This window comes from Nilaparvata lugens, chromosome 6 (assembly GCF_014356525.2).
Source record: "Nilaparvata lugens isolate BPH chromosome 6, ASM1435652v1, whole genome shotgun sequence".
NCBI lineage: Eukaryota > Metazoa > Arthropoda > Insecta > Hemiptera > Delphacidae > Nilaparvata > Nilaparvata lugens.
The window spans coordinates 28,273,842-28,290,289 of record NC_052509.1 but is presented as its reverse complement, the minus strand read 5'-3'; the positions used below and the strand labels follow the sequence as shown (position 1 = coordinate 28,290,289).

Genomic DNA, 16,448 nt, shown 5'->3' with positions numbered 1-16,448 from the left:
TTTTTGTTCTAACCATGTATTCTAATACATTGACAAGATCCAAACTGAACGGTATGATGCATCGGAAATTAATGTCAGAAAACAATAAAATATTTTTATAGCATGACCAACAAGAGGGCTTACCAACCCTTCCACTTCAACAATTAACCTTACGGCATTGATGGGTTAACCGATAAGTCGGATTAGCGAGGTTTTACTGTAATTTGAATACTTTGAATGAACCACTATGAATTTATGCATAGTTAATACAATTCGGTATCAAACACTTGATGCACAAATTAGATATTATGAATCATTAAAAAAAATAATGAAATCATCACAGAAACAGAATGGTTACACACTTTAAATTGAAAACAAATAGAATTTGTAATCTACCGAGAATTTGGTTTCCACCGTAAAGTATTTTAGATTGTATTTTTGGTACGGTAAACAATTAGCAACGAAATGACTATAAATGCCGATTGGTTGTCCTTGATATAAGTATCAACGAACTGCTCCCATTTTTAAAACTCATAGTTACCAGATAAGATTTTCACCGAAATAATTTCAAGTGGTTGTCGTGCATGATTGCATCAACAAATATGGATTTTCGAAAAGCGCTCACATTTGCTCTTGTTTTAGGAATATTTACTTTGTCAATAACTTTGTTAACTGACTGGTTCCTCTTGGATAGAATTGTGAATTCGAGAATTGGTCAAGTAAGTCATTATACATTTCAAATATTTTTGTAAATAGCCTACATAACTTACAATATATGTAGGTACCATTATCATATATTACCAGCAATACAAATTTTCACCAGCAAATAAATCTTCAAACTCATGACTCATCCATATAAACATGCATCAGTTGAGTTTAAGGATTTTAAATACAACAGAACATGAACAAGCTAAAACTTAAATTCCAAGCTTGTCATGTAGAGCTAGGAAAAACAAGGTTTTCAATGAAATACATGTTTCCTTGGAATAAAATTTTTGCATTATAAAATTTGCAAAACATATATTAATGTAAGAACACACTCTTATACTACTCTTATAAGAACACACTCTTACTATGATACCATTGGAATTAGATTATTTTGCAAAATTTAATAAACTACCTATTGCCTATTTTTTAAATAGGCCCATTGATCATCTTCAATTGAGACTTTAATAAAAGTCAAATCACGTGAGGATATTCAATGAAAGTTCCACAAACGAATTTTATTACTTCTTGTAGGTTTTGTAAACCTACAGTGTGAACTATTGTAGCATTTTAAATTATTGTCTTTTGGAGTAATAATTATGTATTTTTAATCCCCAAAAATAGAATAATGTACCTGAAACAAATGCTTCGTCGGCAGCAATTTTTTTACCTTTCAAGATTTTAAAATAGGAAGCTTTTCTCAATATTTATGATTTACTCTCCAATTCACCTACATTGTTATCATTGTCTCAAGTTGATATATTGCTTGTTCATGTGATTGATACAAGCCTATTTATTATTCAGGAGCTGGCTCTCAGGAACGGAACTGATTCGTGGAACAGATGGATTGAATCGCCAATACCAATCTATTTGAAAATCTATATATTTAAAGTCACTAATCCAGATGAGGTCAATTTAGGAGTAAAGCCAAAGTTGATCGAGAAAGGACCTTATGTGTACAAGTTAGTATCTATTGACTACCTATCTATGATCTATTCACTACCTACTGAATTAGGATTCAACGAATACAATATTATGTTAGAAACTCATCAAAAATCTTCTCAAGTACACTTGACTGCTTTTACTTTTACTAAACTTAGTTAGTATTCTATTACCGGTAAACCGGGGTGACTTTGTCCCAATTTTGGGGAGTTGAGATTTTAAACAGCTTGCAATCAATACTTGAGTTGCAATAAATCTCTTGCAATATTTTTTATTGTATTCTGCAATGTTTGAAGATTTTTTTTCATTATAAAAAGTAAATATTTTTCTCCACTTTAATAAAGATATATTTTTTGAAATTAAGAGACAATGTCAACCAGGGTTTGGAGTGACTTTGTCTCACTTTGAAAAATATACCTATTTGAAAAAGTTAATTTTCAAGAGTTAGACAAAGTGAAACCAACTGTTAACCTTTAAAATGAATACCTACCTAATGACATTGAAAACAAGTGAAATCCACATCAAGAAATCACAAATTATTTTTTTTTAAATATTTAAAAGTTTCTGGTGCCCAAAGATCTTTTTTAGAAATAATAAAAAGGCCAAAATAATATGAACTCACCGATATCATAAGTCTTTTAGGAATAAGTTTTATAATACGAAGTTTTCCGACAACGGAATCACAAGATGAAGCAAGCAGTATGGTTTTATGTCGATAATTCAACTAATATATCGAAGTTTGACAAGATATCGATTGTAGAACCTCGATAATGATCAGGGCTAAGACTATCAATGTTGAACATCGATTTCGGATAACAGAAATCGGAAATAAACTGATTTGAATATTTTTCCGCGAGGTGGGACAAAGTCACCCCGGGATATACAAAGTCACCTCAATAGGTCGACGGAATTGTAAATAAAAGTTATTGTGTATTATTTCCATACACAATTAATTAATTTATTTTACGAATGAACATAAATATGAAATTCATTCATTTGTTCTTAAAATAGAATATAGAATTCCTTTATGAATATGGAAAATTTAATATGGTTTTCAGGGAAACCGGAAGAAAAACTCCATTCTATATTAAATACATTGGAGGATTCTGTAGAATACCAGCAGGATATAACATATATTTTTGATAAAAATGTATCATATCCTCTTGATGAAAATGATGTCCTGACTGTTGTGAATCCGGCACTGGTTGTATTTTTTGGCTTTTCCAGGGACATAATTTACAGTTATTTTTTAAATTATTCCACTACAATAATTTAAAATAATCTGATCAATTTTTCAACTATTCTATTGCTAAAAGTGGTCTATTATTAAATTTAATAGATGTTATTTGAATATTCCATAAAGTAGTGAAGTATTAGCCAATATCAGTAACTCCAATATTCTCCAATAACAGTAACTTTTATTAGTATAGTACCTACCTAGATTAGTAGGCTACCTACCTATTATTGCTTAGCAATCTTTTAACGATAAACGACTGCTGTAATCTGATCAAACTGTATATTATTATCTTTGTATATTATTACCTGTTCTTTGAAAAAAATGAATGAAAACTGGTAGGTATAAATTTCCGAGTTGAGAATTCAGGGCTCCCAAAGGGGAGGGGAAGAGGGGAGAGGTTTATTGTATCCTCGAAAATCTTCCTTTTGGGGGGCCAAAAAAAGGTCAGCAGTGTTTAAAAGTTTGAAATGACGAAATGGTGCGTCCATGGTCTTAGGAGGGTGGACACCCCTGGAGAATTACATTGGAGTTTTTTTAATTCCTGAAAAATTTAAATTTCTCTATTCACAACATTGTTGTGAAACGTCTTGATAGTATAAAGCACAGTTTTTAGAATCTTATTTTATTTTATAATACGATACGTTTCTTAATACTCAAATATCCTCTTTAAATTATTAGCCCAGTCAAATAGTCATTATAATGCGCCCATTATTTGCATTATTTATGAAATAATAAATAAATTATATTGTTTTAATCGGTCTGTTTGGGTACTAGTAAGAGTGATCTATGGTTTCCCACCAAAATTTCTGAAGACATAACTTTTGGCAGCCTGAAAACAAGATTTTCGTACTTTTTCAGTTTTTTCACGATATCTCCAAAACCATGTTAGATTAATTTTTGTATTCTATACGTTTTTGAAGAGCATCAAATTCTCTACAATTTTCATCCCCCCTAAACGTTCTTCTATCTCCAATAGGAAGCGAGTTATGGCTCGTCGAAAATTGATAATTTTTTCTAATTTGCGATTTTTCTATTTTCACTTCTTTTCAAATCGTTTATGGTATTATTGATCGTGATAATGGTGTTATCATGATGTTCATAAGGTTAGTGTCAATCTTACTGACTCATAATGAATGATATGAGAAATAGTTATTTGTTGTAAGGAAGTCAAGTCAGTTATCATTTGGGATTCTCAGAGGAAGATGGCAGAAGAGGGATGAGGTGTGTGGTCAAGATTAGATCAGATTGGATTAATTTATTCAAATAAATAACATAGTAACAGAGTACTCTTACTAGTACCCAAATGGATCGATTAAAACAATGAAATCAATTACCTTAATTTTTGTTTGGTCCCATGTACTATTTTATTGGGCTATATGAAAAGAAACCGATTTTCTAAAGAAATTTGAATTGAAATTGTGTTATGCGGTATGTGGGTAAAGTTATAATTTATTTCTCTATTCGTATGCAAGTACGAATCATAAAATGATTCATATCAACTCTTCTCTCAAATTTCAATAAAAGAATATTGATGATTTAGAATGCTATAGACCCCCCCAATCAAAAAAAAAAAAAAAAAAAAAAAGATAAAATGCTGAATGTGGAATGAATAACAAACCATTTTCGTTATTGTGGCATTCTTTCGAAAAGTCATTTGAATTTTCAAAATCTTTAGATCATATCACTCAGCTATGTAATCAATTTCTGAGATAGGTTGTTTCTGATATTGAGATTCCATCGAGGATAATGATTTGAACCTTTAAAAAGTTTCGAGTCTCATCTCAGATAAAATTTTTATTAATATTCTAATAATTTTTCAATTTTCATCCTTGATTTTCAGGGTGTGACAAATATTCTGAATGATATCAAAGGATTACAGTCAATGATGAGAATATTCATGGAGCTGGCCGTTCCTCCCATATTCAACTCACCAAATTTGATATTCATCAACGCTACAGTCAGAGATCTACTGTTCTCAGGCATCAAAATCGATTGTCAAAGATCTGACAAGAATATAGCAGTATTCTCCATGTGCTCGGCTCTTCGTCATATGATGCCAATAAAGGTTTTGCAAATGGGCAGCAATGGTGACTTCTCTATGGCAATTCTAAGGCATGTAAGACATCTGATTTTGAAACCAAGTTTTGAAAAATTGAACTAAGCAGAGTATCATATTTTTGAACTACTATTCTATCAAAAAGATATATTTTGTATGCTCATTAATGCTTATAAATCTTGACTTTCAGCGACAAAGTCTCGGCACATTTAGTATCAACGCTGGAAATAAGGATCCATCAGCTCTGGGTGAAATTCTTCGGTGGAACAAGAAGACAGACATGTCGCTCTGGTCCGGAAAACGCTGCAATTAAATAGGTGGAAGTGACGTCTCACTACTCCCCCCATTCATCCACAAACAGTCTCAATTGAGCGTCTTCTCTACAGATATATGCAGGTAGGAATAATCATTAAAACAACTATGTACTTTATACGTCACATAAATCTTCATTTTATCACTATTAAAACTCAAATCACAACGTTAGATTTAGCAACCTTCTAGCTTAGGAGTATCTTTCAGCAGCCTCTTATTACATTAAAATAAACTTATGAGTTTCCAGTCATAATAGGTTCCTCTGCATGCACTTCCAATTCAAAACTTTTGTGTTTCTATCTTGAGATTTCACTCTATCATCTAGACTTAATATTTTTCACATCAAAAGTTTATTTTTCCAATAAATATCATAGGATACTAGCATTAAGTTATTTCCTCTTCTAATCCAGTAGACTTCCACTACTATATTGGGAAGATCTATTCTTTTCAAGCAATTTAATAAAGATTTTTTCATTACATAATTTCAATTTCATTAGAATTCGTAATCGAATTACATTCGCGATTATCAATCAACGTTACTATATAAAAGGAATTAAATAAATTTTATAGTCACTATATTTCATTGAAAATTTTAAATAACTCCTCACTTGAGTTTTTAACTATGTCTGGATAATAATGTTATTTTTTTTTTTTATATCTGGCTCACGCTTTTATTGAAACATCGATATGATTGTTAAAATCAATATTTCAAAAAAATATATAATAGAATTATTGAGCACGGTAAGCTTCTCATCTTTCTTTATTCATATATACTTCAAGATTTAAGCTACTTAAAGGAGTGATCCGTGGTCTGGTGTATATAGTGCTTCATAGCAGCATAGTGGTCTCGGGTTTAAACCCGGTTAGAAACAAACGTTTTTAGCCAGGTTACTCCCGTGTTATAGGATGGACACGTTAAATTGTCGGTCCCGGCTAAAGTATTGAAAGTCGTAAGGCTCATTGACGGCTCAAATTATATGCAGCCCACGTGGACCATAACGTAAGGCTAGGTAAACATACATCGGTTTTTGTTCGTATGCACGAGTTTTTGCCGTCCTTATAGATTCCATTAGATTGAACAATTGATTTCAAACAGATGATGTTTGTCAAGTTATGTTTAATCTGATAAAATTTATAAGGACAGAAAAATATCGTACGAACAAAAATCGATGTGACTCTCAACCAACAAAAAGCCTCACGAATCTATTTTACTTTACTGAGCTAAGTTATTTAAACATATTCTTTTGATGTAAAGTTTGTATGTTTCTTACTTTTTTAATACTATATTTACTTTTGAGAATGGCATAATCGGCCTAAACCGGTAGCGTCTTGATAAAAATAAGAGGGTACTGCGTATGTTTCTAAATATGAGTTTAAGGAAGAATCTAAATGTTTCATGAATTTTTGAAGAAAGAGTCTAAATGTTGTCTAATAAAAACTATATTTTACAGTGTAGTTCATTTGGTATACAAGGAAGACATTTATTACGAAGGTGTAAAAGGACTGAGATTCACACCAAGTTGGTTATTCTTGGCAGACGATGTTCTCGTCAATGAAGATGCGTCCTGCTATTGTAACGGTACAATAAACGGCCTTACACAGCCAACTACATGTGCTCCAAAAGGCGCTGTTGACATTTCCAATTGCATGGGTAGGTCTATGTACGTTGAAAAGTTCAATTCAACTAACTCAATTCTATTATAATAGAATTAACCAGTTGATTACCCATTATACTCCCTACTTATCTTCAATGAGTTATGAATAATAAATTATTACAGAAAATGTTGTATTATAGGTGTGGTCCAAGTTAAAATGGCAGTAAAGAAAGATAGGAAACAGTGTTGCCGATTCTCTGCCTTGCCATTGAATTCTATAAGAAGATAGCTGATACCGGTATATCTGATGTCCAACTGGTAATTTCAAAATAATAAATTATTTTTTATTCGTCAAGAATCGTGCTGTCTGCTTTGTCGAATGATAGATAGACAAGGATAGCAACACCAATGTTGTTCAAATACTGCCCATATAACGCCTCACTATAGAAGTGATTCTCCATTGACAATGAAATATAGCATAGAAATGAAAAAAAAGGAAGGAAGAGAGGGTACCTACCAAATCAGTACACAATTAAACACAAAATTCAATAAAATTGCAAGATTAAAGACGATAGATTGCAAGTTAAGGTTTACATTGCAATTTTTCCTTTTATTTAATATATCTTTTATGTCCAATGGATACTGTTAAATTAAGGCTGTGCAAAAGACTATAATTTTCTCAAAAATTTATATTTAAAAAAAATTGTTTCATTTAATCAACAATACTAAGTTATGAAGAATTTATCCTAGAAATTTAATGGATTTATCACTTACAGAATTTAAAATGATCTGTCCCAAAAATTAAAATTTTAGGCGCTCATATCTCAAAAAGTAATGATCGGGAAATAAATTTTCTGAGAAAACTTTTCCATTTCGATAAATCGAAAAACTTTGAAAAATATCACCAGCAGAAAGCTTTTTTAGCCTTTGCACAGCCTTAAAAGAAAGTCCCGTTTTCCTTTCATGACACTGAGCACTCTCTCCGAAAGGTCTCGATAATATTTCTTAATGAATTAGAATTATTTGTATCGGTTTCAGAAACTTATCTATATCTTTCTGTAATAAAGGAAATAACTGGCTTATACGGGATGGGAAAATTATGTTTGAAGCATCATCACGTCTGAAATACTGGACTGGCTAACTTTAAATTTTGCATATATATTTTTAATTAACCGAGGAATGTTATAGGCCTATTTTCAATTCTTTAAGATTTCATTTAGTCAAGTTTTCAGTTTGTCAAGTTTTAAAAAAGAACCTTGCGGAGCACTGGCTTCTTGTTAGTCTGAAATAAAGAAATAATCTGATCCTACGTTACAAACATTTATTCATGGTTGTGCTTTGTAATAAATTTATAAATTATGTTTATCTGTTACAACTACAGAATAAAACAGACACTCCATTAACATTCACTTTTGATTTCAAGTTCTAAACTCCTTAATTCTCAAATACAATAAAAATTCAATTTCCATTAAAATCTGATTAAACATTAAAAAAAACAAAAAACTAAACTTTTCCTCTTAAAATTTTTCTTTTTGAGAAAGTGAATAGTTTGTTTTGAAAACTATTATTCAATTTGACAGATGTGCCTGTAATAATGACCAAGCCTCATTTCTTGGATGCAGCTAATGACTTGTTGGACGATGTCGATGGTTTGAAGCCGGATCCAGAATTGCATAACTCATACTTTGATATTGAACCAGTAAGTCGATTTGCATAATGTTGATTTGAGATTTTTTTTGAATTTTCAAACAAGATAAGTGTATTAATTTTATAAGTTAAATGTATAGATAGGCTTGCCATGAATAATTTAAAATTCATAAAGGTCAAGGTTGGCTTATGTTTGAAGTATTCATGTTCAAAATCGAAATTGAAATTACATTGTCAGATTTGCTGGCAATGACTCATTTGAAAATCGATACAGTAATTAAGTTACTCTTATCATTAATAAGTAAGTTACCCTTGAACCGTTTACCTACTATACAATACAAAAAACAAATCGATGTAAAATAATATTCTCCAGACTCTCAGTAAGCAGACGGCAATTTTATCACAACTACTGCAATATTCTCATAAATAAATTACCCATAAATTGTCTAACACATGAGATAAATAAAAACTTCATTATTCTAGTCAATGACTGGGTAAAATCAAATTTTTTCGAAAAAGCTTTTTAATCTTGTGATGAAATAATGTACACAACAATTTTAGCAAAGTAATGTGAATTTTATTCAAGTAACTTAAATCAAATCCGCTTCATTTCCCATTTTGTTAATAGAAAATTTAATAAATAAGACAAAATCCATAATTTTTCTACATGCTCATCTGTGGTCTAGGATGTTGAAAATCAATTTGAAAGCTCCATATTAAGATTCAAAATTACAAAATATGATAGCATAATAATGATCAATTTTTTGAAAACATTTTATGTGCTACTTAAATATTCATTTTTTAAAATCTCAACCCATAGCTAGCGAACAGACTAATATTGTATAGCAATGCCATTGAAATAAAATACAATAGAAAAAAACTTCTACAATAGAAATTTTGAAAAATTTTGTTTTTAGATTTTATTTAGATTTTGTTATTAGATTATTTTTGTTAATATTGTTTTACATTCATTTACTTAAGGATGCACTGCAGAGAAAAAATTGTACCGTATTTTTATTATTTTTAGAAAATGGCAAATAAATTGAAATACCGTACTACATTTTTTTCAGAAAACTGGAATTCCCTTGGAAGGCTACCATAGAATCCAAGTGAATTTAAAATTGAATCAAATAACAACGATGACACTCATGAAAGATTTGAGAAATCTAACGTTTCCTCTACTGTGGGTGGAAGAGGTATGACAAATTTCAAGATATTGAAATTGAATAAAAGATTAGGCCAGGCTCACTTCAATACTATCTTAGTGACTGAAAATTATTTCAATTTAAGAATACTTTGTTATAACCGGTTCTGAAATAATTATTTCAGGATAAAAGTTTTCTGAACTGAATGGGTAGATAAATCTATAAAACAAGGGTGCAGATCATCAGGAAACTCAGGCTGTGCAAAGGCTAAAAATAAACTTTCTACTGGTGATATTTTTCAATGTTTTTCGATTTGTATATCATTAAGCTATGAAAATGAAAGCGTTTTCTCAGGAAAACATTTTTTCTCCGATCATTACTTTTTGAGATATGAGCGCCTAAAGTTTAAATTTTTGGGACAGAACATTTCAAATTCGGTAAGAGATAACTCCATGAAATTTAGAGGATAAATTTTTCATGGTATTGTTGATTGAATAAAACAAAAATTTTCTGAAAATATAAATTTTTGAGGAAGTTATTCAATTTACTAAAAATAACCAAAACTAAATTTTTGTTGAGTTATTTTTGGTAAATTGAATAACTTTGTCAAAAAATGATATTTTTTCAGAACATTTTTGTTTTATTAAATCAACAATACCATGAAGAATTTATCCTCGAAATTTCAAGGAGTTATCTTTTACCGAATATGAAATGTTCTGTCCCAAAAAAATAAACTTTAGGCGCTCATATCTCAGAAAGTAATGATCGGAAAAAAATTTTTTCCTGTGAAAACTTTTTCATGTTGATAGCTTGATGAAATACAAATCGAAAAACTTTGGAAAATATTACCAGTAGAAAGTTTATTTTTATACTTTGCACAGCCTTAATGCCTTTGCCTAATAATGCTAATAATGAATATATAAAAATGTACAAGTTACTGTAATCTGAATATACAGTACGTTTTTGCTTCCCAATCATTTTTGCTGATCTAGGCTTGTGCGTAACTAATGAGACGGATTATTGTGATTGTTGAATACCGGTAATTATTTTATTTTCAATTTTCAGGGTATACAACTTGGCCCTGAAGAAATAGATAAGCTGAACGAATTAATTATCGAACAATTGCTCATCATTAATATTGTAAAATGGAGTATTCTGACAACAAGCACTTCTATTATAATAATAACAAGCTTATTCATGTGTAAACTCAGCAAATCCAATATGAAACAAAAAGTGTAATAGATCGAGCCATCTCCAGTCTCCACCCCACATTAAACACATTAAAGTTGTAATGGACAACCTCAACGCCAGAATTGCCAACAAAACACAGATTCCTCCATGCACACGTAGACATTTTCCTTGTGGCTTGCCTTCAAATTTTCTGTTGCATATGTGTAGAAATGGATTAACAATAGAAATAACAATAAAATCTTATTCAAGTTGAATCATTTTTGTATAGCCTACAGAAATTGTGATTAAAATTTGTTAATAAAGATTTTGACTTTATTCATGCGATTATTTATTGATTTAATTCAGCTCATATGACAAAAAAATTATGACTTAGTCCTTGGAGTGATTTAATAATTTTCTTACTACACAACTGAGAAATATAACTATATGCCGTGCAAGCCTTAGTTTGCAGCACGGAGCTTTATGACCAATGTTATTTCAATAAAACAATAGGAGTGCACGATTGCCGTTTACTACTGATTCTATCAAAAAGTCCTGCGCTCTCATTTTCGTACAATTATTTTACAAAAAATACTTTTAGAATTCTGTGAAATGTGGCAGCGCTGTACTCCGTAAGACTAATGCTGCAAACTAAGGTTTGTACAATACTATAGAAAGGGTGTTACAAGGGAAATTCTACTCTAGTTTAAAATAAAATTTTAACTTTGTTTTTAGCTTGATTTTTGATACTGCACTGCATTTCATCACAACATGAAAATATTGATTTCAATTATCAATCAGCTATGAGAATACAAGTTTTTTGAATGGGAGTCCAACTATTTTCACTCAGATGAGTGACGTAACCGATAAGCTGCGTACACATATTCGCGCTTCCAACCCGCACCGAGCACGCTCCTCCCTCGTACCACCATCGAACCACAGTCGCTCCGCCCACGCACCCATCATGAACGTTACGGAAGATGTTAGATCTTCTCGCGTTCCCCGGTCGAACCACTCTTGCTCGCCGGTCGATCATCAATCGCTCTGCTGGAGTGACGTTCGGTTGCGGAGCAGAGCGAAAGTCTGTACGCACCTTTAGGCTCATTTCGCACAGAAGTGGCGCTGAATTTTGTCACTTCTACATAAACATTATATGGTCCAATGCAAACATAAGTGGCGTGGTGTATGTTTACGTAGGAGTGGCGTGGAAGAGACAAATCAGCGACACATCCTTGCCATACGCCACTTCTGTGTTAAATATTGGGCCTTAGATGATCCAGTGGCCGCTTTTTGGTCAAAATGAACCCTGAGTTGATAGTTCATACTTTATTCTACTATTGTTGTATTTAATATACCATTTTAATATGTTAAATAGATACTAGATGGTAAGAGCAGATCGTTTCGCTATTTTGTGTTCATGTATTTGTACTAACTTTGCATGCTGATAACAAGATAAGTAGAAGGTATGAGCAATATTAAGACACTCTATACGACCTTACCAGGCCAGTGAGTAAATATTTAGTAGTGAAAGCATGTGCTTAAATTTACATATCATGTATTTCAATAAAACCAATATCTGCAGAATTGAAGAACTCACAAAAAACTAAATATTCCATCAGTATATTTATTGAAAAAGTACATTCCCAGATAATTTAGCTTACGATGAAGTTATTAACTAAGGAATTAGAAAATACGAAACAACGTTATCTTGATAATTTTTCACTTTATTTCAACAATATCATCTGGATACAAAATTCTATGAAAATGAACACATTGTTTTCGATATAAGCTAGATCAATATAAAAATAAATAATAATTAGGCTATCACCATAATAAAACTTCAAATATTGAGGCATTTCAACATTTTTCATCAGATATCTTACTAATTTTCAACTTATTCGATCACCTTGACTCATTACAACTTCAATCAATGTATTCATTCATTAAATAATGCTCATTCCAGTATTCGTCTTGGACCCTTTACGCTAATGTTTAAATAGATGAGATAAATGAATTAAAATTAAGTTGTGATGAACATTGAGAATCTCAAAAATAGCATATACAGGAAGTCCCACCAAGGTTGTAACAACCGTTGACCATAGATTCTACTCAACATTTCTGACAAAAAATGTTTAGTAAACTTTTTCCTATCGACCTTAGTTTTCGAGATATATAGATAGATTTTTCGATAATTTCAGAATATGCCTACTTCTGGTCATTAAATACTCAATAACTCGAAAACTACTTGTCGAATTTCAATTACAAGGGTATTGCTGGAAAGAGAAAAACATTTCAAACAAGATTAATGTAATTTTATCTGTTGTAAGATATTTTGTAGTTTTTTATTAGGGCTTAAACTTGAAAAAATGCTATTCTTCAAATTCAAAGTGAAATTTCAAACCGTTTTTTCTCGGTTTTTCTCCGGGTGAATATAGGGGTTTCAATATTTCAAAAACTTCTCCATTTCATAAGCTTTTGAATGAGTATAAATTCGAAAAGGCAAGTTTCATGATAAAGTGTTCAAAACTGCTAATATCTGGAATGAACACCTTCAAAATGAGGAAATTCACAAACGTTATATCATTGTAGATTGATCAAAACTTGTGAATATTGTCAGAGAGAAATCAGGTGATTTCACCCTAGGATCACCACTTGATGCTTGCTGTTTGTAAATTTCCTCATTTTGAAGGTGTTCATTCCAGGTATTAGCAGTTTTGAACACTTTATCATGAAACTTGCCTTTTCGAATTTATACTTATTCGAAAGCTTATGAAATGGAGAAGCCACTATAATCACCCGGAGAAAAACCGAGAAAAAACGGTTTGAAATTTCACTTTGAATTTGAAGAATAGCATTTTTTCAAGTTTAAGCCCTAATAAAAAACTACAAAATATCTTACAACAGATAAAATTACATTAATTCTGTTTGAAATGTTTTTCTCTTTCCAACAATACCCTTGAAATTGAAATTCGACAAGTAGTTTTCGAGTTATTGAGTATCTAATGACCAGGAGTAGGCATATTCTGAAAATATCGAAAAATTATATATCTCGAAAACTAAGGTCGATGAGAAAAAAGTTTAATCAACAGTTTTTGTCAGAAATGTCGAGTGGAATCTATGGTTAACGGTTGCTACAACCTTGGTGGGACACTCTGTATAATCAAAATTGGCGGCAATCAAGCAATTTTAATTATGATAAACTCGATAACAATACTTAATTATTAGCCTATTAATTATACCAAATACCAATTAATATTCCCTCACTAATACGCTGAAGACTCCTGCACAGCATAATGTATTTAAAAAAAATCCTTCATGATATTCTCTCTGTTGTCAAAATAATTATGTAATTGAAGAAGTCGTCAAGAAATTTTATTATTGGAATAATTACTACGTATTTGATAGCAATTATATAATTGACATTTTATGTTTCTTTCAAACTCAACTTGATGACTATCAAGAATTTTCTCTTCTGCAATGAACCTTGAAATGTTTATGCGCCAATGTGGGCAAGGCGTGTCATTTAAGCAACAAAAATGTAGGGATAACGCTATTAACGCTATTATTACAATTTGGCTATTCGATCCAATGAAGCTAAACAGGCAAAGCATGCAAAAAATTAAAAATCTACTCACTTAATGGACAACAAGCCATAATATATGATTTACAAAATTTATGAATGATTACAATAACAAAGTGATCTACACAGCCATGGCAATCAATAGTTATCTGGTGAGGTTTTCCATAAAAATATATTCGGATTAAAATTGTATTGTGTACATGCAGGTCATAAAACAATAACAATTGAAAAATATTTATTAAAAATTCGTAACAAGTTATTTGTGGAAGATGTGTGATGGCTTTTTTAGAGGTTCAACCACTTGACGAGGGCAGATAAATAAACAATGTAACAGGTTGTATAAAATAGTGAAAAATATAGGAGATCAATCAATTATCGTAGAACGTTTTCCAAACAAGTAAGTGAAGGTAATAATGGAGATCACAGTATTATCTTCATAGAATGCAGCCAATTTGTGGAGGTCTATTACCTTTTTCAGATGTATTTATTGTTTTTTCTCGAATGGAATAAATCCTCCCAAGTGGCCTAACTTGGGACGAGATTTGAGCCAAGAAGTGCCACTATGGCTAGCACTGTCTACTGCCGCCCAATTATCCGAATTGGAGGATTCTTCGGCCATTCTGTTGCCGTCATCGTATGCCATGTAATATCTGTTGGTCAACGCACCGACATCAGGCTCGCTCCTCTCGCCCAGCTGTTCATCATAATTTTCGAGTTCCTCGGGCATAACTATTTTGTCAGATTTCCTAGTTCGTCTTTTATTAGTTTGAAAACTAATCAATTTGGATCGGTGATAATTTTTGGGATGAGGGTAGGGACAGCACTTACCTTTCGAGCATTTGGCCAATTCCTCGAATTCGGGACAGATTTCAATGTGTCGGTTCTTGCACTGCAACATACAATTGCAAATCTATGGTTGGGATTCTATAAATCTAGAATGAATTTCACTTTCTTATCACACTTAAAACAAAATTTCTAGTTTTAAAACTTTTGAATGAAAATTTGGCATACATTGCAAAGAGTAGACATATTCTGGAACACGTAACTATTTATCAAAATTTGCGAGAACAGTTTAAGGCTTATACTAACAATCATAATTTTATGATTTGTCATAGTGTAAATAAATGAATTATATCGCTTTTATATTGTAAAGCCTAATGTTCGGGGAATGTTCTGGTGTTCTCGGTACCTCACAGGCATGACCTCCCAAGCTGGTCGGCAATCAATAAGGAAATCCAAAGAGCAAACAACGAGAACTCTATTATTTGTAAAAAATTTAATAATGTATCATTTGTTAATATTAACAATATAGGAGGAAGATTCCATACATCAAATGGACTTCACTTGAACTCTTTAGGTAAAAGGTTTGTATGTGATAGAATTCTGCAATTTGTGCATAAGCTAGACAGCAATAAGGAACTGATACCTGACCCAATCCCCTTAAAGAACAATGATACCGATTGTTTTTTAGGACAAAATCTGATGAATTTAGATTGAGTAGACTTGATAGTGATTGCATAAATTCAGATAGTAACGGATATCCTACTAGCACTAAAACTAACAGACGTAAATCAACAGATGTTAATTGTAATAGTTTACTTATAATTGATCAGTCATCTAATTTAGTAGTTGCTCATTGGAACGTTCAAGGCTTGATAAATAAATTGGATGAACTCACAAGTTTCAACTGCAAATTTGACGAAGACATATTATGTGTCTCTGAGCATTGGTTGGATTCAAATGAGCTGGCTGATATTGAAATTAGTGGCTATAAATGCATCAGCGCATATTGCAGGCCTACAGGGCAAAGAGGTGGATCTCTGATCTGTATAGTCATCCTTAATTGCAGTTGAAGTTCCATTTTTGGTTGAATTATCCGTCGATAGGGTTTGTGAGATTTCGGCTGTTTTGATTAAGCAATATAATGTTATTTGCATTGAAATATATCGTGTACCTTTGGCGAGTAATTTCGAGGCTTTCACAGAGACGCTTTTCGGCATGTTTGATGTTTTAAATAGCAATAATAGTTCCAATGCTAGCATTATCCTCTGTGGGGATTTTAATGTAAATTTGATGATGG

At 31.6% G+C, this 16,448-nt stretch overlaps 2 protein-coding genes across 6 annotated transcripts in view; one reads left to right on the top strand and one right to left on the bottom strand.

Annotated features, from left to right (window-relative positions):
• The first annotated feature begins 544 nt into the window (after positions 1 to 544).
• Positions 545 to 11,124, top strand: LOC120351876 (sensory neuron membrane protein 2-like). 2 transcript variants are annotated; one of them, XM_039430608.1, is made up of 8 exons: positions 545 to 698; positions 1,489 to 1,646; positions 4,704 to 4,979; positions 5,110 to 5,315; positions 6,683 to 6,882; positions 8,407 to 8,525; positions 9,544 to 9,669; positions 10,684 to 11,124. In XM_039430608.1, the coding sequence occupies exons 5-8, from the start codon at positions 6,879 to 6,881 to the stop codon at positions 10,855 to 10,857; spliced, it is 423 nt and encodes a 140-aa protein (XP_039286542.1). In that variant the 5' UTR covers positions 545 to 698; positions 1,489 to 1,646; positions 4,704 to 4,979; positions 5,110 to 5,315; positions 6,683 to 6,878; the 3' UTR covers positions 10,858 to 11,124. The 2 variants fall into 2 exon arrangements, with proteins under 2 accessions (XP_039286542.1, XP_039286543.1); XM_039430609.1 differs by lacking the exon at positions 4,704 to 4,979.
• Positions 11,125 to 12,491: 1,367 nt separating this feature from the next.
• Positions 12,492 to 16,448, bottom strand: part of LOC111064515 — a 68,100-nt gene continuing 64,143 nt past the window's right edge. For 3 of the 4 annotated variants that reach the window (XM_039430604.1, XM_039430600.1, XM_039430602.1), the window contains one exon: positions 12,492 to 15,257. In XM_039430604.1, the coding sequence (XP_039286538.1) occupies positions 14,853 to 15,257 (405 nt within the window). In that variant the 3' untranslated portion in view covers positions 12,492 to 14,852. The remainder of the gene's footprint in view (positions 15,258 to 16,448) is intronic. The other variant, XM_039430601.1, reaches the window with a different exon arrangement.

Excerpts from the sequence above, each read along its gene's own strand:
- LOC120351876 (XM_039430609.1), top strand. Across the intron at positions 8,526-9,543 it reads CATACTTTGATATTGAACCA|AAAACTGGAATTCCCTTGGA; the intron begins GTAAGTCGATTT and ends CATTTTTTTCAG. Across the intron at positions 9,670-10,683 it reads CTCTACTGTGGGTGGAAGAG|GGTATACAACTTGGCCCTGA; the intron begins GTATGACAAATT and ends TTCAATTTTCAG.